This window comes from Mustelus asterias, chromosome 3 (genome assembly GCF_964213995.1).
Source record: "Mustelus asterias chromosome 3, sMusAst1.hap1.1, whole genome shotgun sequence".
NCBI classification, from domain to species: Eukaryota; Metazoa; Chordata; class Chondrichthyes; order Carcharhiniformes; family Triakidae; genus Mustelus; species Mustelus asterias.
In genome coordinates, this window is record NC_135803.1 from 53,208,425 (window position 1) to 53,232,945 (window position 24,521).

At 42.9% G+C, this 24,521-nt stretch overlaps 1 protein-coding gene across 4 annotated transcripts in view; it reads right to left on the bottom strand.

Annotated features, from left to right (window-relative positions):
- The window catches only part of wdfy1 (WD repeat and FYVE domain containing 1), a 61,685-nt gene that overhangs the window by 28,154 nt on the left and 9,010 nt on the right, over positions 1-24,521 (bottom strand). For 3 of the 4 annotated variants that reach the window (XR_013497412.1, XR_013497411.1, XM_078208919.1), the window contains exons 3-7: positions 19,349-19,422; positions 15,999-16,053; positions 7,241-7,391; positions 5,071-5,183; positions 554-680 (exon numbers count right to left, since the gene is read on the bottom strand). Coding sequence is in view for 2 of the 4 variants with exons in the window: in XM_078208919.1 (XP_078065045.1) it covers positions 554-680; positions 5,071-5,183; positions 7,241-7,391; positions 15,999-16,053; positions 19,349-19,422 (520 nt within the window). In the remaining 2 variants the exon portion in view is untranslated. Of the gene's footprint in view, positions 1-553; positions 684-5,070; positions 5,184-7,240; positions 7,392-15,998; positions 16,054-19,348; positions 19,423-24,521 lie in introns of all 4 variants that reach the window. The other variant, XM_078208911.1, reaches the window with a different exon arrangement.

Consider the following 24,521-nt stretch of genomic DNA (forward strand, 5'->3'; position numbering starts at 1 on the left):
GGGCTTTGAATGTTGAGAACTGATTTTGTCTTTCAAGCTTCTTCCCTACAGGCAGTGCTTTAAGCACTTTATTCCCACAATGATTATAAATTTTTCCATCTCAAGTGGGGGGGGGAAATGTAACCTACTTCTCTACAGTCTGTGGTATGGCATCACATACCATAATATCCTAATTCACAGGGATTGAAAGTACATTTCATTAAACATAGCCAGCTTTAACTGGAATCAGCTTTTTGTACAGGAAAGAAAAAATAATTTTGTAACATTATGTAGCACCATCTTCATGAAAGGTTTTGGCCAATTCAGACAAACATTACAATACATCAAACATAACACTATCACTTGCAATGCGATGTCATCTATAATGGCTAAAGCTTCTCCAAATATTTGCATGTGTAAAAGAAAAAGAATGGGCTTAAAATGAACTAAACTTCAAACCAAAGTTAATTTGGAATGTCAACTAATTAATATAGACAACAGCAGCTATCAGCATTTTAAGATTAGCGCTGACTTTTGAATTTTTAAAATCCATGAGAGATGACTGTTCACTTACTGATGACCCTGAAGCAGTAAAGTCCTGCCTTTCATTCCACCAATGTCCCACATGATAATGCTGTGGTCAGATGCTCCGGAAAACAGTAATCGATGGACAGGATCCCAGCAAAGGGCTCCTATACTGCCTGCTAGAAAAGAAGAGCAGAATGATGATGCACAACGCAAATACAGACTTCCTGTAATACAGTATGAAATGCCGCAACAAGAAACCCACAGTGTACCATCAGTACAACACATTATCCTTAATGGGGCATTTTATTCAGGCTGAGGTTATGTACTTGGGGAGCAGGACGCATTAGTATATGAAAATCAAACTCACTTCCACAATAAACATCAAAGCATCAGCATCAAGCATCTCCAGTTCTGAACAGCATATTCTGTTCATATTAAATGCAAACTAATACAACGGTTCAAATACAAGATTCAAAATTAAAATGCCAACCAGTTCAGATGGGATGCAACCTCAAAGATTGTGGAGACTTGAGCCAAAATGATCCAATTCTCATTAGGTATGGAGCTTTGCAACAACATCAACGTACATTTATATGGTTGCTGAATGTAGCTGAACATCTCAGGACACTTCACAAGAGTGTTACCAAACAACATTTGACACTAAGTCACGAGGGGGATATTAGGGCAGATGACCAAAAGCTTGGTTGAAGATATAGTTTTTAAAAACCTTCTTAAAAGAGAGGTGGAGAGGTTGAGAGAGGACCTCCAGAGCTCTGCAGCCGAGGTTACCAATGGCGCAGTGATTAAAGTCAGAAATGTTGAAGAGGTCAGACTTGGAGGAGCAAGATATCTTGCATGGTTGTAAGACTCTAGGAAGTTACAGACATGGGGATTGATTTGAAAATAAGGCTGACAATTTTAAAATTGAGACAATGCTTAACTGGGAGTCACTACGGGGGGTCAGCAAGCAGAGGGGTGATGTGTGAACAGAACTTGGTGCGAGTTCAGATGCAGGCAAAGTTTGGATGAGCTGTTAGCCTTCCATTTGCTGGCCAACTCGATAACTGGTCAGCCCGGGACTCCCATACTGCTGCCTCTCCAGCACCCCCCATGGCCCGATCGCTGCCCCCATGACCATTCCCGGGCCAGCCCCGACCTCTCTCCCGTTCCGGAGCACCCCACCTCAGTCTCCATCCCTCTCCCCCCCACCCTGACATACCACCACCCCCCCACAACCCCCCCCCCCCAACCCATCATTGGCCTCCTTTCAGCCCCATCCAGATCCCAATGCAGAGGGGCAGCAGGACCCCCCACCAATTGCCCCCTAGGCCCTGCCCCAGCTGCGCCCCCCTGCCCCCCTTGGCTCTGCCCAATGCCTGGTGAGCAGTGCCAGGGTGCCCCTTGGGCAATGCCATGGGGCACAGGCTGGCACTGCCAGGGTACCCATGCCCATGGGGCACCACCCCCCACTGCTTGATCCCCTGGGGGGGCCCCCAATTGCCCCCCTTTGCTCCAGCGGGGTCTCACGCTAGTTCCCCGAAGGTGGGGAGCTACTCTGAACCATGCCGGTGTGAATTTGTACCAGCAGGGTGAGAGATGCTATCGGGCCCAGAGAATTCAGTCCCGGGCCCGATAATCACATTGAAATCACATTAAAATGACTTACCTGGAATTCTCGCCGGTTTCTCCTACATGGTCCCAACTGCACCGGATATCCGACGGAGAGAGACACGCATGCGTCGGGAACGCATGCATGAATCAGCACACGTGCCCATCTCCTGACCCAACCCGCCAAAAAATTAACGGGTCGGAATAGGAGAGTTGCCCTCAATAAGTCTAGTGGTAACAAATACTTGGATGAGGATTTGAGCATTGGATGAGCTGAGACAGTGGGAAGAATGTTCCCAAAAAATGGCAAAGATCCTGACTAGTGTGTTACTATTAGTTTTTGGAAACCAGTTGCGATTCCTGCCAGTGTGACATCTCTCTGGCAGATGGGCGGGCGGGCGGGCGAGCGGGTGGGGTGGAGAGATCGGTTCAGACATGTGGCTGAAATCTCATTTTCGGGTCAACAATGACACTGAGGTTGCAAGCAGCCTGTTTTCAAATACTGCGTCCCTATCGAGAAAGTGGAATGGGATAAAGTAAAGTTTATTTATTAATCACAAGTAAGGCTTATATTAACACTGCAATGAAGTTACTGATCAATGGGAGAACTTTGAAAAGATTATTCAAGAAAAAATAATAATTGGCACTTGGAAGAATGTAAATTAATGTATGAAAGCCAGCACAGAGATCTGTTAAAGGCAAATTGTGGTGACCAACTTGGTCAAGTTCTTTGATGAAATAAGGTGCGTGGGTTGATGATGGTGGTGTTGTTGACGAGACCGATTTAGACAAAGTACCACTTCACACACTTTTAGCAAAATTATAGCATATGGGATTAGAGGGACAGTAGCAGTATGGATATGAAATTGGCTAAGGAACACAAAGCAGGAAACAGTTGCGAGTTGTATTTCTAGACTGCAAGAAGTGTGCAGCTGTGTCCCCCCAGGAATTGGTGTTGGACTGCTCTTTTTGAGAGATATTAGCAAGCTAGTTGGGGGTATACAATGCACCCTTTCAAAGTTTGACACAAAAATCAAAAATATAGTTAAACAGGAGAAGAGTAGCAGATTTCAGGAGCTGGTGAAATGGACAGACAGATGGCAGCTGAATTTTAATGCACAGAATTGTGGAGTGATGTATTTGGCAATATCAATGAAGAGAAGCAAATTTTAAAAGGGGTTTCAGGAACAGAGAGGGTGTACATACACATGTCTTTGAAGGAGGCTGGACAACTTTAGAAGTCCATTAAAAATATAAAAACCTGGAGTCCTTGGTTTTATAATTAGAGTAGGAGCAAAAGCAGGGAAGTTATGCTGATCAAAAAAAGAAAATGCTGGAAAATCTCAGCAGGTCCGCCAGCATCTTGGAGAGCGAGAATAGAGCTAATGTTTTGATTCTGGATGACCCTTTGTCAGACCTCAAGTTATGCTAATTTTTGTAAAGCACTGGTTAGGCCTCAGTTAATGTACTGTGTCCAATTCTTGGCACCAAATTTGAGACAGTTGGGCAGCACGTTGGCATAGTGGTTCTCACTGCTGCCTCACAGCGCCAGGGACCTGGGTTCAATTCTGGCCTCGGATCACTGTCTATGAGGAAGTTGCACATTCTCCCTGTGTCTGCGTGAGCTTCCTCCGGGTGTTCCAATTTCCTCCAAAAGTCCAAAGATGTGCAGGTTACGTGGATTGGCCTTGGTAAATTGTATCAGGGAGGTTAGCAGGGTAAATACATGGGATAAACATAGGGATAGAGCCTGGGTGGGATGTTGGTGCAGGCTCGATCGGTCAAATGGCCTCCTTTTGCAGTGTAGGGTTTCTATGATTCTATGAGTAAGTCAAGTTCAAAGAGAGTACACAAGTAGAACAGTACCAGGGATGAAGGACCTCAGTTCCATGGAGAGATCAGAAAAACTGGGGGTTATTCTCCCAAGAGCAGAAAAGGCAAAGGGGAGATTTGAAAGAAATGTCCAATATCCTGATGGGTTTCGATAGTCTCTCCCACTTTGTTTCTCCCTAGTTACTCTGTTTCCCATGGCACAGTGGATGGTAACCAGAGGGTGCAGGTTAGGCAAATAACAAAATAACCAGTTGGGACATGAGAGCAAAGAAATATAGTACAAGTGGGTGTTCCGTGGAGGATGGGGTTCTGTGGGCATCAATCAGAGTCCGCCCACCAGCGTGATGTTGTGGGACCCACCCCCTCACTTAAGTCCCAAACAATTAAGCAGAGCAAGCCTCCGAGTGTTGGCGACTCCCACGCATTTTTCCTGCAACACTGCAAATAAAATGAGAAAATTCCACCCAAAGTATGAGATAGAACCTTAAAAAAAAAGGTCAATCCTCTTACAAAGTAAACACGGTAATGATTTTTCACAACATTTGAATTGGGAAGCGTGGAAAGTAATTCTAACCCCATCTGCAGTTGGGAAAGGGTAAGCTATTACACATAGATGAAAGGAACAGAAGGAATGTGCCCTTATGAAACTTGGTCAGCAGAGACAGAGGAGGTTTTGTGGAGCAAAATCTTCAGCATGGGCTGATAGGGCTGAATGGTCAGTTTCAGTGCTGTCTATTCTATGCAAAGCTATTAACAAGGTATAGATTCAGTGAGGCCTAGGGAATTCACAAGACAGAAATAAATAGTTGGGTTGGTTGCATGAGATAGAATAAGTAGATGTATGTGCAGATGTGATTTCCCCCCCTCCCCCCATTCCGTTATGGGGGTGCATTCCATAGACAATGATCAAAATCCCATCAGAAATAACATTAGAGATATTTCTGCAACTCAATTGGGTCCTTAGATTATTTGAAAGCATGATGCTTTCTGAAATGTGATTGATTGAAGGGATAGTGGTATCTGGTAATGAGCTAATTGAGGGAAACAACTCTTGTTATCACTGACAGACATGAAGCAGAGTCAGGCAGCACTCAGCAGCTGCAGCATGTATGTACACATCACCTTCATGTCCTTTTAACGTTGAAATGATACTGCAAGAATTCTGTTCGAGCTTTAATAACGTGATCTGCCCAGAGTAATCACCCACAAATGCATGACTTGTTTCTACATCATATCTGAATAAATTGAGAGTTAAAAAGAATAAAAGTTGATGCCATCCTCAACACAAGCGACATGACAAAAGAGTGATTTTCAATTGCAACAGAAATTGGGCAGAATGCAAAATAACTGCCAGTTTTCTACCAACTTCACAGTAGTGCTCATGATGAATTTATATCAAAGTATCTTCTTACAAACCTGACACACTAATAAATTAGGGCTGATAGCACGTTTACAGCAATGACAAAGGTAGACCGTGTTCCTTTAATATTAGAAATCATAGAATCCTACAGTGCAGAAAGAGGCCATCTGGCCCATCGAGTCTGCACCAACCACAATCCCATCCAGGCCCTATCCCCACATATTTACCCACTAATCCCTCTAACCTACACATCCTGGAACACTAAGGGCAATTCAGAATGGCCAATCAACCTAGCCCGCACATCTTTGGACTGTGGGAGGAAACCGGAGCACCCGGAGGTAACCCACGCAGACACAGGGAGAATGTGCAAATGCCACACAGACAGTGATCCGAGCTGGGATTCGAACCCAGGTCTCTGGAACTGTGAAGCAGCAGTGCTAACCACTGTGCTACTGTGCCGCCCAGTAATTAGTTAATTACTGACAGTGCTACGTTTTAACTTGGCAGACAGATTCTCCAGACAAGAATGGGTTCAAAAAAAAAAAAATCCTTTGAGTAGAGCTTCCTCTTAAATTCTGAACTTTCACCTAGTTAAAAAGAGGAAAACGCAATTCTGAAATATTACATGGAGCAATATGTTTACAGCAGGATCCAGCTACGTGCTGTCATTCTACTTTAGTTTCCAGAACTATGCTCACTCAACAACCTAGAAGTCTACTGTTTCAAAGAAGATGCTAGCTCTCATGCTGCAAGAAAAGTTAGTTTTGTCCTGCATGTGTAATATGTTGGGCGGTATTTACAACTGCAGCGTGACCATTTTTGGGCATGAAACGGACATAAAGTGGGGCATAAATAGCGCGATTGACGTCTGTTTTCATGACCGCCGCCATTTTACGAGCGCAGGATTTCCGGCACGGTCAGCCTCCCTCTGGAAATGGACGAGAGGCTGATTCATTTATTTAAATTTATTAAAATTAATGTTTTGAATGTGTTTAGCGAGCCCAGCGCTCAATCGTCCGGGCCCTCCTGTCTTTATGGCCTCGCCAGCAAGAACCTCTGCCGGCGAGGAATAGACATGCTCCCCATGAACAGGGAGCAGTTGTCTTGGCCTCACCAGTGGAACTGGAGGGTATTGAGGCCCCCCAGGGAGGCCAAGGGCAAGGGGGGGGGGGGGAATGTCCCTTGGGCAATGCCAGACTGGCACCTGGGCAATGCCCACCAGGTAGTGCCAAGGGGTGGGGCCAATGGGGGAGGGGCTAAGGAGAGGAGGCCTGCTGCCACTCTGCAGCAATTGGTGGGAGGTGGAACCGATCGGTGGGGGAGGGCGGCGGGTCCGCGATCAGTCTGACAGCAGGGGGGTGGGGGGTTGGCAGGGGCTGCATCTCGGGCTGCGGGTCCCCGTGATTGTAGGGGGGGTGGGGGAGCTGCTTCAGGCTGCCTACAGTAGCAGGGACCTGACAGCTCTCTCTGTCTGTCAGACCCCTGCTACTGCTAATGCTCACGTACAGCATCAGAGGTCTGCACATGCGCACTACCTCCCTCTGTAGGCTTTTGGTGCATTAATCCCCACCAACAGGCTTCTGCAGCAAGCGACAGACTTGCTTAAAACTTTGCAGCCAGAGTGCATATGGGGGTGGAGGGGGGCTTGTAAACGTGCCCAAAAAACAGATCTGAAACTCTCCCAGTTCCACATCCCCCGGCACTTCAAAATAAAATGGCAAAATTCCGGCCAATGTCTAATTCAAACTAGCATGCAGATCAGCTGACAGAACAGTAGCAGGCAGTTCACAGACATTGGTTAAACGTTTCCTTAGGACATATTCACAAGCACTTCTTTTGGTTCAATTCAGCAACATGAGGAACTCTCACTGACCAACCTTGATACTGATTTACTTGCCAACATGTCTAAAAGTGGTCAAAGGTTAAGGATACTGTAAGCATGAAGCCCACGCGCCAAAGCAATGTCTTCCCCGCAGACATCCACTCCTGGTACACATCCAGCTCAGGTATTTGTCATGACCTGTGCTTATAACCCATTCAGTTACTGGAGAAAATATCACTGCTGAAATACGATTCTGATGTGCTGGAAAGGGAAAGAAAAAGACACCATTATGAAATATTAATTGTCGTAACGCAAACTTGTGGAAGCTATGTTTGTGAGCCATTACACAGTGTATTGCCGAGCTGAACTTCACATTCGGTTTAACTTACACTAATGATAAAGTGAGCAGGATTATAAAATGAACTTTCCACGTTAAATTCAGGAGTAGAAGAAAGATCTCCCCGATTGACCATTATAAAGAACAAAAGAAGACCTTTCACATTCTCAGATGTCCCAAAGCAGTTCATAGCGAATAGCATGTTCTCTAGTTGGTTCCTCAACATATTCTTCTAGAAAAGCACCTCGTTTATATTCCAGGGATTTGTCCGCCGCAGCATTACTGCCAGTTAGATTTACCCAGTCTACATGTAGATCGAAGTCCCCCATGATTATCCTTATTACATGCATCTCTAATTTCCTGATTTAGATATCTACTATTTGGTGGCCTATACTCGACCAATTTTGCTGCCCCTTGCTATTTCTTAGGTCCACACAAACTGATTCTACATCCTGATCTTCCAATCTAAGATCCTCTCTCTTTAACGTACTAATATCATCCTTTATTAACAGTGCTGCCCCACCTCATTTTCCTTTTTGCCTATCCTTCCTAACTGTTGAATACCCTTGAATATTCAGTTCCCAGCCTTGGTTACTCTGCAATCGCAATTCGGTCATATATGTTTACCCAATTTGCACTGCCAATTCACCTACCTTGTTGCAAATGCTGCGCGCATTCAGATACAGAACCTTTAGTTCTTTTTTTTCATTATTTTCACAACATCTAGCCTTATCTGCTGGTGCACTCTTGAGTTTGTACATCCTGTCCTTTCCTGCCACACTCTTGATAACCATTTTCATCATTGCTATCTTCTCTCTTGACGTTTCCTCTCTAATTTAACAAATTTTCCTTCACATAATCCCACACCCCGGCTATTTAGTTGAAAGCTCTCTCTACCACCCTAGTTATACAACTAATTTGAATGCTGGTCCAAGAATGGTGAAGAACATACCAGCGATACAGCTCCCACTTTTCCTAGCCCTACCCACATCAGTGGTACCTACGTGGATCATGACAACTGGATCCTCCTCTTCCCACTGCAAGTTCCTCTGCAGCCCCAAGCAAGTGTCCCAAACTCTGGCACCGGGCAGAAAACACAGCTTTCTGGACTTGCACTCACGGCTGCAGGACTGTGTCCATTTTCCTGACGATACTCTCCCTTACCACTATATTCCTATTAACTCCCTCTTGCTTGAATAGCTTCTTCACCACACTGCCGTTGTCAGTTCGCGCATCCACCCTGCAGCACTTGCTTTTGTCTGTACAAACTTCAAAAACCTTGAACCATTTGGACAATTGCAAAGGATGAGGCTCCTCCACTTCTAACTTCTTGATCTCCTTATCTGTCTCATTTGCAAGTTACGTCCTCCTGTCTGTCCCATGGACCAAATCAGTCGACTCCATCCTAATGGGTGTGGCCGCCTCCTGGAACAAAGCCTCCAGGTAATTTTCCCCCTTCCTGATGTGTTGAAGTGTCTACAGCTTGGCCCTCCAGCCCAATGACCTCAAGCTGAATTTTTTTTGCCACACTCATGTGTCCATGAGCATCCACCACATATCACCCTCCCAGCTATTTTTATAGTCTTTAATTCATGAAATGATTATCCTTACAGATGTGTTTAGTCCTGCCTATGTTTATACTCTATTATTTCAATCAATATTCTCCCTGCTCCGATTGAACTTCCCTAGCTAACATAAATAGGAAATACCAGCCAATCAAATAAGCTTTATTACTATTAAGAAACCTTCTAATAAAACCTTGCAATTGCTAAAATTATCCAAGTTTTAAAAGAGAAAAGAGAAAATACTCTAACCAATCGATTATCTGTTTTTCTGGGACGTCACGATTCACTCGGAATGGCGGCTTCCCCATGGAGTCACACACTGAGCTAGCTCTTTTATGAGATCTCCTGGCAGGCTGCTCTCATGCTTTTTTATGAAGTCTCTTCATGGGGTAGCTACTTAAGTGAACAGCACCTCCTCTCTCACTGCACTGAATTCGCTCACTCACTAAATTCCCAAGTTCACACTTTTGTGTATAGCTGCACTCAGTGACAAGCTGCTATCTTGCATGTGCTGACAGTTAACCAAACTTGCTGCTTCAGAAACCCATAAAATTGAATGGAATTCTTAACCTTTCCAATATTAATGTCCATTGAGGTCAATGTCAGTTTCACCGCTGACAGGTCGGGTTAAAGTTGACTTAAACCTCTCAATCCTAGCTCTCGTTAGATATCCTACAATAAAGCCACGTCTAAACTAATTTCGTTTTGTTTGAACTTCTGCTTCAATGAAGATGGTCTTTGCAAACTTTCCCTTTTTCCCTGGTCTGATCACTATCCTCACTTTACAGTGAAGTAGATGGTGTTATTCCTGCTGGCAAGGGAGATTTAATGCTTCACTTTTCTGATATATCCAGTATTACATCTTAGTTCAAGTGGCTGCTTCCTGTAAAAATTCTATTGCATCTGACACCTTGGTCAGTTTATATCAACTCAAGCCAATCCTCTATCTCTGCTTATAATATCAAGATATGCACAAGCTCAACTTTAAACTGTAAATTTATTGAAAACAAAACCTTGCTATCTTCCTGCTCCCACTATTCCATCGGTCTGGGTAGTGGCTTGACATCAGCTGTATGAATATTAGTTGCTGTTTCCCAGAATGGCCGGTGCAATTTTAGGAGCTTGCTTGATAGATTTTTCAAGTTTTCATGAATGGGAAAGTCAGTGTTGCTCATGGCCTTATCCATTTTATGGAGCACAATGCAAATAGCTGGAGGGGCCCCCTCTCGATACTAAGCTCATGGCTACATTGATATTTGTGCAGTGACTGCAAGACCATAAAGCAGTACAGTATTCTGTAGTGGCATAGATTAAGGCACAGTGGCAAGCTCTGCTGCGTCACAGCACCAAGGACCTAGTTTGGGTCACTATCTGCGTAGTCTACACGTTCTCCCCGTGCCTGCATGGGTTTCCTCTGGGTGCTCTGGTTTCCTCCCACAGTCCGAAAGACATGCTGATTAGGTGCATTGGCCATGCTAAATTCTGCCTCAGTGTGCCCGAATAGGCGCCGGAGTGTGTCAACTAGGGGATTTTCACAGTGGCTTCTTTGCAGTGCTAATGTAAGCCTACTTGTGACACTACCCCCCCTCCCCCTTCCCCCAGCTGTAAGTTCTGATGTTTCGTGTACATTTCTTTCTTCAATCACTTGGCAAACAGAATTCAGATTCTAATATGCCCTTCACCAACAGGCCCTGGAGCAGCCACTGTTCCAAAGATCACTGAATGCCCCATTTCAACCAAGATTATTTCTTCCACAGCATAAAGTTTATTTCTCAAAGGGCTGAAAGTACTTTCAAAGCATCAGCAATTTAATAATCTAAAAATCTGCTGATACATCCAGCACATCACCATCCATCATGAAGGGAAGATATTACTTTCACTGTCTGACAACATCTTTTGAAAGTCCCCATAAATACAATTGGTGGAAAGGCCACACTGAATTCACATTATCACTGACAACTCTGTATGCACCAACACAATTATGATAACTTTGAATGGCAGGTACAGGCATATTCTATTTTACAACATTACTGCATAACCTCCTAATGCATTCAGTAAAAATAATCCATTGTTGATCGAATCAAAACCAAGTTTTCTCCTCCAAATGTCAGAATTGACAAGTAAAATGAAAGGCAAGGGTTGTCTATGAGCCTTTAAATAAACTAGAAGCAGGAGTTGGCCATTGAGCCCCTCGAGCCTGTTCCGCCATTCATTTTGATCATGGAACTCAATATCCTGATCCTCTCTTCCCCCCATATCACTTGATCCCTTTAGCCCCTAGAGCTATATCTAATTTCTTCTTGAAATCAGACAACGTTTTGGCCTCAACTACATTCTGTGGTAGTGAATTCCACACATGCGTCACCCTCTGGGTGCAGAAATTTTTCCTCACCTCAGTTCTAAAAGGTTTACCCCCTATCCTCAAACTATGACCCCTAGCTTTGGACTCCCCTACCATTGGGAACATTCTTTCTGAATCTACCCTGTCTAACCCTGTTAGAATTTTCTATGAGATCCCCTCTCATTCTTCTAAACTCCAGTGAATATAAGCCTAACTGACTTAGTCTCTCCTCATATGACAGACCTGCCATCCCAGGAAACCACCTGGCAAACCTTCGCTGTACTCCCTCTATAGCAAGGACATCCTTCCTCAGATAAGGACAGCAAAACTGCACACAATACTCTAGGGGCCCGATTTTACCAAAACGTCGCACCCAAATTGCGGTAAAGTTGGGCGTCGGGCCTATACCGCGATCTGCACCCGATTCCGAGCAGATCGCGGCTTTACCGTGGGAAAATATTTCAAAATATGGATGGAGGGATATATATTTTGAAATATTTTCCCAAATTTTTGACTGTCAGGTTTTTAGTTCCTGCGATTATAATTTTGACATTATCTTCCAAAGGGAATTCCTCTAATTCTGTGCAACGTTCAGATGAAAACAAGATGAAAGAAAGGATCCAAGGCTGCTCCAGAGGCAGATCAGCTGCACCCAACGTTGCCCATGAAAATCACATTCATAGGTAGGGGCACATCTGCCATGGAATGTGAGAGAAGAGTTGCCAATACAAACTTCTTTTCACGATGGTTGATTTCCCAGATTTAGTAATCTCCTTGAATCTTATTTCCAACCAACTTCCACCACGGGGACAATTCTTCCAAGTTCACCACATGACTGAACATTTTACCACCTGGCTCATGGCTACAGGGACATCAACAATCCAGTTACAGATCACAAATGTATTATACAGGCCACTAATTGATCACTAGGACACTGTAGTTTAATTACCTTTCCCATAGATAATTAGGCAGCACAAAGAAGATGCTACATTATTTTCAGTTTGCAATATTCTCCCAAGTCCATCCTCCCCCCACTCTCTGCTGTTCTTTTCTTTCGCGCCCAGGCACGCTGCTTCAGATTTTTTTTCGTGTGCAGTTCAGAGCTCCGATCGTTCCGGCAGCGCTAAGCCCCGCCCACTGCGCTACACCCCGCCCACTGTGTGGCCTCACCAATGCCCTATACAATTGCAGCAAAACATCCCTTTCCCTACACTCAAATCCTCTCGCTATAAAGGCCAACATATCATTTGCCTTATTTACTGCCTGCTGTACCTGCACACTTATTTTCAGCGACTGATGCACGAGGACTCCAAAGTCTCATTGAATATCCTCTCTCAGATTACACCCATTCAAGTAATAATCTGAATTCCTATTATTGTTGCCAAAGTGGATAACCGCACATTTATCTACATTAGATTGTATCTGCCATGCACATGCCCATATATTCAGCCTGTCCAAATCACGCTGAAGCATCTCTGCATCCTCCTCGCAGTTCAAACTCCCACCCAACTTTGTATCATCTGCAAATTTGGAGATAATACATTCAGTTCCCTCTTCCAAATCATTAATATATAATGTGAACAGTTGGGGTCCTAGCACAGATCCCTGTGGAACCTCACTAATCACTGACTGCCAATCAGAAAAAGACCCATTTATGCTAACTCTTTGCTTCCTATCTGATAACCAGCTTTCTATCCACCTCAATATATTACCTGCAATCCCATGTGCTTTAACTTTACACAGTAGTCTGTTGGGAGACCTTGTTTAAGCCTTCTGAAAGTCTCAATAAACCACATCCACTGGTTCTCCTCAGTCAACTCTATGAGTTACATCCTCAAAGAATTCCAAAAAATTTGTCAAGCATGATTTCCTTTTTGTAAATCTATGCTGACTTTGTCTGATTATACCACTGCCTCCCCAATGCAGAGCTGTGAAATCCTTAATAATAGACGCTAGCAACTTCCCCATTACCGACATAAGGCTCACTGGTCTACAGTTCCCTGTTTTCTCTCGACCTCCCTTTTTGAATAGCGGGCTTATATTAGCTACCCTCCAATCTGTAGGAACTATTCCAGAGTTCAAAGAATTTTGGAAGATAACCACCAATGGATCCACTATTTCCAGGGCCACTTCCTCAAGTATTCTAGATTGAAAATTATCAGGACCTGAAGATTTATCTACATTATACTGCATCAGCCATGCACACGCCCATATACATTATATTGCATCCTTCAATTTCCCCAAAACCATTTCTCTACTAATGCTGATTTCCTTCAGCCTCTCACTAAAACTTGTTTCCCTCAGCACTTCTGGTACATTATTCAGGTCTTCCTTGTGAAGATTGAAGCAAAGGACGAATTTAATTCCTCAGCCATTTCTTTATTCCCCGTTATGAACTCTCCAGTTTCTGACTGCAAGGGGCCTACATTCGTTTTTGTCAATCTTTTTCGCTTTACATATCTATAGAAACTTTTACAGTCAATTTTTACGTTCCCTGCTAGCTTCCTTTCATACTCTATTTTTCCCTTCTTAAATCAATCCCTTGGTCCTCCTTTGCTCAAGCCTATTGCTTTTTCTTACAAATTTGTATGCTTCTTCCTTGAATCTGATACCATCTCTAATTTCCCCTGTAAGCCATGGTTTGGCCACAATTCCCTTCCCACTCTTGTGCAAAACAGGAATAAACAACTTCTGGAGTTCACCTATTTGTTCTTTAAATGCCTGCCTTTGCCTGTCCACTGGCTTTCCTTTCAGTAATGTTTCCCAGTCCATCATGGCCAATTCATGCCTCATACCATCATAGTTATCATTATTGAGATTCAGGACCTTGGTCTCTGAACACATGCATCTCTGATTTCTTGTCTAATGCTTTTTCCAACATTACCATGACAGTTTGGTGGTCTGTATACCACCCCACCAACGTTTTTAAACTTTTATAGCACCAATGCTTCAAACTAGATTCTCCTATCAGGGAAACATCCCCTCACTGCATCTAGTCTATCCAGCCCCATTAAAATTTTGTCTGTTTCAATCAGATCTCCTTTCATTCTTCTAAACTCGAGTGAATACAGGCCCAGTCAAACCAATCTCTCCTCATAGGACAGTCTCAACAACCCAGTTTCAGCCTCGTGGTCTCACTAAGGCCGTAAGACATCCCTACTTCTGAACCCAAATCCTCTTGCAATGAAGGCCAACATACCATTTGCCTTCCTAATTGCTTTCTCCACCTGCCTCTCCAATTTCATTGACTGGTTACAAGGACACCTTTGTACATCCACACTTCCCAATATTTCACCATTTAAATAAGACTCTTCCTTTCTGTTTTCACACCAAAGTGTATAACTTTGGCTCCAAGTCCTACATTTTCAAATACACAAAAAGGGCAATACTGCATAAACTCCTCTGGGCAAATCTTGTGTTTATTTACTTCTTCCATTGCCACCTATCTTTTGCCTTGTACCTTTCTTCAATTTTGACATTTAAGCATTCCTGCCCTCCAGCCAGTTGCATACTCTTTCTCTGCACCCCCTCCCACTTTCACCCCAACTTCGTGCTTGATGATAAACTGTTCAATAACTTTCAGCTCTGATGAAACGTCATCAACTTGAAAAACTGGCCTCAATTTTAGCCACAAAAACAGGTGGGTTGGTTTCAGGTCAGGATTTTAAAAATCTGAACCCTGACTCCAATTTACCCACCTCCAGGTTTCGAGGCCATAGACAATGGGGCAGGGAGCCAACTCACTCCAAGTATTTTAATAAGCCTGGCAGCAAATTATAATCAGCTTCGCAGGGTAGCTGGGTTTCCAATGCAGGATGGCAAGACTTGCAAAAATAAATTACAAATTTGGCACTTTCAGATCTGGCCTGATCATTGAGGTGTCAGAGCAGACAAGAATTTTCAGAAGACAATTAAAAAAAATAACAGCTCACATGACGTTATGTTGATGGGTGTGGGAAAGAAAATGTTAGACACATTGGGATGAGTTCAGACCTAATGACCTTTTCTCATAGAAACCCTACAGTACAGAAAGAGGCCATTCGGCCCATCGAGTCTGCATCGACCACAATCCCACCCAGGCCCTACCCCCATATCTCTACATATTTACCCACTAATCCCTCTAACGTACGCATCTCAGGACACTAAGGGCAATTTTTAGCATAGCCAATCAACCTAATCTACACATCTTTGGACTCCTCGATATGTAACATATGTGGCATGATCACCAACAATGAACACTTTGCAGATGTTTGCAAAGCAGCTTTGGAAGGTGTCTTGCAGGTAGTCACCTATTTAAGCCGCCATCGGAAGACTATGCATAATGTCAGTGAGATCCATGGTCGAGAAAGGAAATCTTCAATGTGAGCCATTTTTATTGATATACATTTCCAATTTAAAAGCCAGCTCAGATTCATAAATAGTGCTAAGAATTTTCTCCAGATTAGAATCCATCGCCCTAGTCAGCCAAACCTAGTAATATTCACAATACTCCAGCAATTACCAATCCAGCAACAGACTCACAAATCAGAATTTCAAAATATGAACTTTTTGGTACTTCTGACATTTATCTCAAATAATGAACACAAAAATAAAATTTGGTGACCACAGAAGTTAAGGTAACATACCTGGGTAAGTCTTTACATAAGTCATCTTATTGAAATCTTCAGCCATGAGGAACTCCTGAAAAGAAATATATATAGAAATGCTGTAATTAAAGCACCACAGCAGATCTTCATAAGCTAGACAAAATGCAGGGTTAAGAAGGTCAGAAGTCTCATAACGGAATATTTTTAATAGCTGCATACCCTTAGAGAATAGTATAAGGTAGTGGAATGGTGCACCAGCATCTTTCTAACCAGCATGTAGGGTGGTTAGTTCCCACACCCAGCAGACATGAGCATCCTGCTGGATGCCATCTTGGAATTCAGAGCCAAAGCCCTGGTCTCCACTCGCTGTGAAAGTCCAGAGCAGCATGCGAACCTTTCAGCTCCCAAGGCAGATGCTGGAATGTTACCGTGAAGCCAAACGTTCACTTGATGTTCTATAATCCACAATGTATTATTCTTCTGCCAAGTAGAGCTGTGTGCAATTGTCAAGTATATTTTTACAACAATAAGACCCTTCCTGACTATTTAAAAGGCTATTTGTCATTAAGCAAACCCTCGAGAGTTAGTTGGGGTCAGAATTGGTTTTTTTTTTAAGAAAGTGTAAATCATCAAGTCAGTTAGGATGCATCCTCCGCTGGTGGAAAAAGTTCTGTGTATTTTGGAAGTGCTCTATTTTTAAAGAAATACTTGAAATTTAAATTTGCCAATATGCTTGATTTGACCCAAATATCTTCTTGACCACAGCATGGATGCCCATCATACCCAACTGAACGGTGGTTCCAGCAGCCACAGAGGTGGAGCAGCCACCCACCTTGCTAAAATGTAATGTTTGTTGCTCTAGGTTTTCAAACACGTGCTCATACAGCTAGCTTGCAAATATGCCTTCCAGCAGCTGTTCATCCAAGACTTTTCCCGTCAGCAATATGATAATGATTTGCCTTTAGCATGGTAAAAGGAACTCCACAGAACGGGGTTGTAGTTGATGCCGGCTGATGCCCTGGATATCGAGGTCACAGCACAGTTACTCATCACCAAAATACAGATTCAAGAATGACTTTCTGTCCAGAGAATTCAGAGAGAGATTGATAAAGGCCAAAGACCTCCTGCAGTGTAGGTGTTTCCAATATTTCCTATTATAAAGGATAAATACTACTTTGGACTGGGATACTGAGAAATTTATGCAATCGGAGGGCTGTAAATCTTTGGAATTCTCTACCTCCGAGCAATATGCATGCTTCAGTGTTGAGTATATCCAAAGCAAAGGTAGATTTTTCTCTCAGAACACCAAGAGATATGGAGAAAGTAGATAATGGGAAAAGAGTACAGACAGAAAATCAATTGTGACTATACTGAATATTGTATGGGCTAGAGGGCCCATACAGTCTACTCTTGCTCTTATTTCCTATATTAAAGAACAAAGTACAACACAGGATCAGGCTCTTCAGCCCTCCAAACCTGTCAAATCATGATGCCCTAACTAAACTAAAAAAAACCTTCTGCACTTACTTGGTCCATATCCCTCTATTCCCTCCCTATTCATATACCCATCCAGAGGCCTCTTAAATGTTGTTAATGCGCCTGCTTCCACCACCTCTCTGGCAGCGTGTTCCAGGCACCCACCACTCTCTGCGTGAAAAACGTCCCTGCACATCTCCCTTAAACTTTTCCCATCTCACCTTGAACCTGTGCCCCCTTGTAATTGACACGTCCTCCCTGGGAAAAAGCCTCTATCCACCCTGTTTATGCCTCTCATAATTTTGTAGACCTCTATCAGGTCTCCCCTCAGCCTCCATCTTTCCAGTGAAAACAATCCTAGTTTATTCAACCTTTCCTCATAGCTAACACCTTCGAGACCAGACAACATCCTGGTGAATCTTCTTTGCACTCTTTCCAAAGCTTCCATGTCCTTCTGGTACTGTGGTGACCAGCACTGCATGCAATACTCCAAATGCAACCTAACCAAAGTTTTATATAGTTGCAACACCATTTCCCAACTATTGTACTCAATGCTCAGCTGATGAAGGCAAGTATGCCATATGCCTTCTTAACCACCTTGGCCCAGTGTTGCCACTTTTAGGGAACTGTGGACCTGCACACCCAGATCCCTCTGGATGTTAATGTTCCCAAGGGTATACAGTATAATTCACACCTAAATTTGATCCTCCAAAAGGCATCACCTCACATTTGTCCAGATTAAACTCCATCTGCCATTTCTGTGCCCAAGTCTCCAACCTATCTATGTCCATATCTTGTTGTAACCTCTGACAATGCCCGGCACTGTCAGCAACTCCACCAATCTTTGTGCCATCCACAAACTTACTAATCAAACTACCCACATTTTCCTCCAGATCATTTATAAATACTACAAACAACAGAGGTCCCAGCACTGACCCCTGAGGAATAACACTAGCTACAGATCTCAATTCTAAAAAACACCCTTCTACTGCTACTCTCTGTCATCTTTAACCAAGCCAGTTCTGTATCCCTTTAGCCAGTCCACCCCAAATCCCACGTGATTTAATTTTGTACCTGTCTGCCATGTGGGATCTTGTCAAATGCCTTACTAAAGTCCATAGAAACTATATCCACAGCTCTTCCCTCAATTATCTTTGTCATCTCTTCAAAAATTCTCATTAAACTCATGAGTTTCCCTTTCAATTTGTTAATGTGCATGTTGCAGTGTCATTGCCTTGAACTAATGAGTGCACCCCCCAGGTAGAGATTAAAGTAGACTTGTTGCATACCTTAAAACAGTATCAATATTAGTGTCCCGGGATGCGTAAATTAGAGGGGTTACAAGGATAGGACTGGGGTGGGATGGTTGTCGGTGCAGACTCGATGGGCCACAGTCTCCTTCTGCACTGTAAAGATTCTATGATTCTAATCTATGAACGTGTTTTACTGGGTGCATGGTATGGTTGTCTCAAAATCTCCATTCCAGAATCAGAGAACACCAGGATAAATCCATCATCACCAGAAGAATTCAGGATCTGAGCTAGATAATCTAGGGACTGAAGAAAATTACCCAAAGCCATTCCTGAAGGGAAACAGCTGGTTCAAGTGGAATAATGAAAGTCCTTTAAAATAGGTCACTGTGGAGTGGGAAAGGGTGGCAGGGGCAGGGGAAAAAAACATGCCACAAAGGAGGAGAAATATAAATAATTCAGTGGAACAAATGTAAACTGGTGCACTTAGGGCATTGCTGAAGTCTGAGTAAAGCAATGAGATGAACATTACGCCCAACATTGAACATAAAATCCACTCATTTCTTTTATATTATCCCTGATTTTCTTTCGGCAAGAAACAAGAATGGTAATCCTAATCCTTATAACTAGAACAGAGATAGGACAACATGCAGGCATACATACCACAATCGCTCCATTATCCTGCCCTATAAATATCCGTTTGCTGTCAGGATTGTAGGATATGGCAGAGCAGGGCGCTTTAAAAATAAAAGTGGATAATTAACATTAGCTGTTCACATCAGAAAACATCTACATTATTCTTTAAAAGAATAGTCCATGTAATACGTACAAAATTATTTGTAAGGATAAAACCTGATACCCAGTTCTGCTTACGACGATGTTTTTTTTAAAAAAAAGATTGATGGTTGTATCAACTTCCGAGATCCATTCAAACATTATGGCTGGAATTCTCCGGTCTTGTACGGCCCACTCCCAACAAGAACAGAGAGTTTGGCGCTCATTCACTGCAGCTGGACTGGAGAATCCAGCCACGAGCGAGCTCGGAGAATTCTGGCCTACATCTCTCCCACGCTGAATTTAAAAAAGGCAAGCATCAAAAGCTGATTTAAAGTTTATTTATTAGTCACAAGTCAGGTTACATTAACACTGCAATGAAGTCACAGTGAAAATCCCCTAGTCGCCACACTCCGGCACCTGTTCAGGTACACTGAGGGAGAATTTAGCATGGTCAATGCACTTGACCTGCACATCTTTCAGGCTGTGGGAGGAAACTGGAGCACCCGGAGGAAACCCACACAGACACAGGGAATGTGCAGACACCATACAGACAGTGACCCAGGCCAGGAATCGAACCCGGGTCCCTGGCACTGTAAGGCAGCAGTGCTAACCACTGTGCTGCCCTAATTTGGAGTAATAAAATTGGAGTACTGGACAAAGTCCCTCAACTACCAATTTCCAAACAGTCAGACATAGAATTCAAATTATATACTCAATATTGTGCTTCCCCACCACGCATTGCTTCATTCATTGTCCTCAAAAAAAATGTTTTATATTTCTATTTTGAGCCAAATGGCCTCCCTCTGCACTGCAAAGGTTCTGTTCTTGCTCTTCCTGATATATATTAATGACCTAAACTGCGGTGTTCAGGGCATGATTTCAAAATCATGAATGATCACGACGATACAAAGATTGGAAATGTTATCAACTGTGATGAGGATAGCCTTGAACTTCAAAAGGACATAGCAACATTGGTGGATTGGGCAGACGGCAGATGAAGTTCAATGCAGAGAAGTGAGAGGGGATTCATTTTGGGAGGAAGAATATGGAGAGATAAAGTTAAAGTGTATTTGTCACAAATGAGGCTTACATTGACACTGCAATGAAGTTACTGTGAAATTCCCCAAGTCGCCACACTCTGCTGCTTGTTCGGGTCAATACATCTAACCAGCACATCTTTCAGGCTGTGGGAGGAAACCCACGCAGACATGGGGAGAACATGCAAAATCCATACTGATGGTGACCAAGCATAAAAGCAAAGGGAGAAACCTTAAAGAAGGTGCAGAAACAGAGGTGTATATGTACACAAGCCATTGAAGATGGCAAAGTGTGTTAAGAGAGAAGTTAATAAAGCATATAGTTTCTCCGGCTTTATAAATACGGTATAGAATAGAGGAGTAAGGAGATCATGTTGAACGTGTACGAGACACTCATTAGGCCTCATCTGAAGTATTGCGTCCAATTCTAGCCATCATATTTGAGGAAGGATGCGAAGATAAGGGAGAGAGTATGGAGGAGATTCATAAGATTGATTCCAGGAATAAAGAACTGTAGCTATGAAGATAGATTAGAGAGGCTGGGACCGTTTTGTCTGGAGAAAAAGAAGCTGAGAGTAGACTTGATGGAGCTATGCACAGTCCTGAAAAGTATGGACAGCATAAGTTATGACAAACTGCTTCCACTCAAGAACTAGAGGGGGCACAGCTTCAAAATAACTGTCAAAAGAAGTAAAAGTGATGTGAGGAAAATGTTTTTACCCAGACAGATAGTGGTTGGAATCCGGAATCAACTTCTTGAGAGGGTGGTGTAGGCAGGTTTGAATGAGGTATTTGAAAAGAGAATTGGATTGCTAAGTAAGAATGTGCAAGGTTATGGAGATAAGGCAGGGGTGTGGGGCTCAGCAGAAAATTATTCTGGAGAGCCAATGCAGACTCAATGAGCTAAATGACTTCCTTCTGCACTGTGAAAATGTGATTTCCAATATTCCACAATATGTTTTTTGCAAAGTTAAGTACTAATCACTTTTGATGCCCTGCCACAGCTTGAATTTGAAAAAAAGTTTCTGTACAGGAAGCATTCGCTGCCAATATTGGAAATGACAGAATCTCTGGACTGACCCCACTCCAGAGTTAACCACTAGGTTCCTGCATAAAGATGTGCCTCAAGTTTCCAAGAGGGACACTATCTGCAGAATGTATAGAGTCAGTTTGCTAAGGTAAAGTTTCCTTGAAGGTAATCACTTTGTGACTGGAGCAAAGCCAACCCGGCCTCAAAATAACAAGCTGGGATCGTAGAAAGGCTTGGGGAAAAATTCTGTCAGAGTGAGGCTGGAGATCACAAGGTAAGCAAACTTTTCTGTGTCCAAATGACTGCTGGATGCTGCAGTCCTCAATTAACTAATTCATTTTTCTGTGCAGAGTTGAACACATTCATGCTTTCAATTAGCTGCTGATTGCAGGTCTAATGTACCAATTGACTGAATTTAAATTATTTCCTGCAGCAGGAGATAGAGATCTAAATCAGTGGCTTCAATTTACTGCTGGTCATTGCAGATACAGGTGAGTAACACTGGATTGTGATCACAGATGCCTATGTTTGCAATACGGTGGCACAGTGGTTAGCACTGCTGCCTCACAGCACCAGGGATCCGGGTTCAAATCCGACCTTCGGTGACTGTCTGTTTGGAGTTTGCACATTCTCCCCATGTCTGCATGGGTTTCCTCTGGTTTCCTTCCATAGTCCAAAGATGTGCAGGTTAGGTTGTTTGGCCATGCTAAATTGACCCTAGAGTCAGGGGGATTTTGCAGGGTAAATGCGTGGGGTTACAGGGATAGAGCTGGATTGTTGTCGGTGCAGGCTCGATGGGCCAAATGGCCTCCTTCTGCACTGTAGGGATTTTATGATTCTATGACCCAAGTGTCCGTGAATTTGGGCATAATATGGTGCACCACAACCTACACACTACCCTCTCTCAAATTGAACAAAAGTCAGCAAAAACGTGTCAGTACAGACTGGTGGCAACCTAAAGAAGGTACAGAAACAGATGTATCTGTACACAAGTCATTGAAGATGGCAAGGCTTTAAGAATTCATTCACAGGATGTTGCTGGCTAGGCCGGCAATGCATTTATTGCCAATCCTTAATTGCCCTTGAACTGAGGGCATTTTAAGAGTCAACCACATCGCTGTGGGTCTGGATTCACATGTAGGCCAGACCGGATAAGGTTGGCAGATTTTCTTACCTAAAGGCCATTCGTGAAGCAGATGTTTCTTTTATGACAATCGACAATGGTTTAATGGTCATTGCTAGACTCATAATTCCAGATTTTTAACAAATTCAAATTTCAACATCTGCTGTGGTGGGATTCGAACCAAAGTCCCCAGAGCATTACCTTGAGTCTCTGGATTACTAGTCCAATGATAATATCACTCTTTCACCACCTCCTTTGGCAGAATAAAAGATTACAGATACTTGAGCGGTTATGTCCACACACAAATCACTTCATAAAATTCCGCAAACTTTTGTGCTATTTATTTTGATAATATAACCCTTCCTGTACTGGCAACATATGCTATTACTGTAAAGAACCTCTTAATTTTCCAACTCTGAATGAAAGAGTCATTTCAGATGTGGCCAGATGATCTGAATTTGAACTAGATTAAGCAATTATTTGAGTAAAAGCGATGCTTAACTTCAGGTCATGGTACTGCACGTGGTTACACCACAAGAAGGTATCATGTTTGTGCAAGTTGTGCAACATAATTTCAAAATATTCATAACTTTTGTTTAAAACTGACATTTTGGAAGAAGCAGTGTTGTTTCAATAAACCATGATCATTTCAACTTTTCCTGTTGCTACACTACACCCAAAGACAAAACAGCTGAACTTGGAACATTTACAAAATGCTGCAATTTTCCCAGAATAAGCTTTCAAATACAAGCTTTCAGAAGACAGGATAAGAAGTGGCATGTGGGAAGATTGTAGCTGCAACAATGCTTATGAAAAACCTTTCAAAATGGCAATATCTAAACAGCCAGAAGGCACTGGCTATCTCATGTGATGGTCTCACAGGACAGTTACATCACAATGCCTGCAGGCCAAAGGAGTCATATGTTTGTTTATGTGACCAAAAACTTTAAAGAAAGCAAGAGCATTTCTACTTTGAAAAACAAAACAAAGTCAGGGCTGCCTCAGACATTCGCCGCACATCCCTGTGGTTGCAGGTTTCGGAGCCCCATATTAGTCCTAATTCAGATCATCTGGCCACATTGAAATGCCTCTTTCATTTTGAGTTGGAAGATCAAGAGGTTCTTCATAGTAATAACATAAATGTTGCCAGGGCAGGAAGGGTTATATCATCAAGCAATGACTTTGGAATGTGGTTTTCCGTGATATTTCTTAAAGTCAGAGCATAATGAAGAACGAAATAATCTTGTGCTTGTAAAAAAAAAATGAACAACTTTGTATCCTTCATATTCTCAGTATGTCCCAAAGCACACACATTTCTCTTGGAGACTTTACAGTGGAAAATATTGCAATTTCCAAACAGGGTCCAACATAAATTAATCTATTTTGATGCTGTCGCAGTGGGACCCAGTTTAGCTTGTTCTTCAGATAATTCTATGGAAACTCTTATATCCACCTGATCAGGTGGTACTTGTGATAATGCAGCACTTTTTCAGTATTCCTTGGAATGTCAGCATGAATTGTGCGCTCCAGGCCTAACGGAGGGCTTCAGGGGAGAAGAATGCCACATCTGAACAAAATGATCACAACAACACAAATTGTAGGCAATCCCTGCCAGGGAGCTTTTTATTCATTCACGAGATGTGGGTGTCATTTATTGCCCATCTCTAATTGCTCTTGAATGGGGTGCAAAATTCCTTCCCTAAAGGACACTAGTAAACCAGTTGGGTTTTTTTTTTAAATGACAATTAACAACGCTTTCCTGTTCATCATCAGACTTTTAATTCCCGATTTCAATTGAATTCAAATTCCACCATCTACCATGGCAGGATTTAAACCAGGCCCCCAAAGCTTTACCCTGAGTCTCTGGAT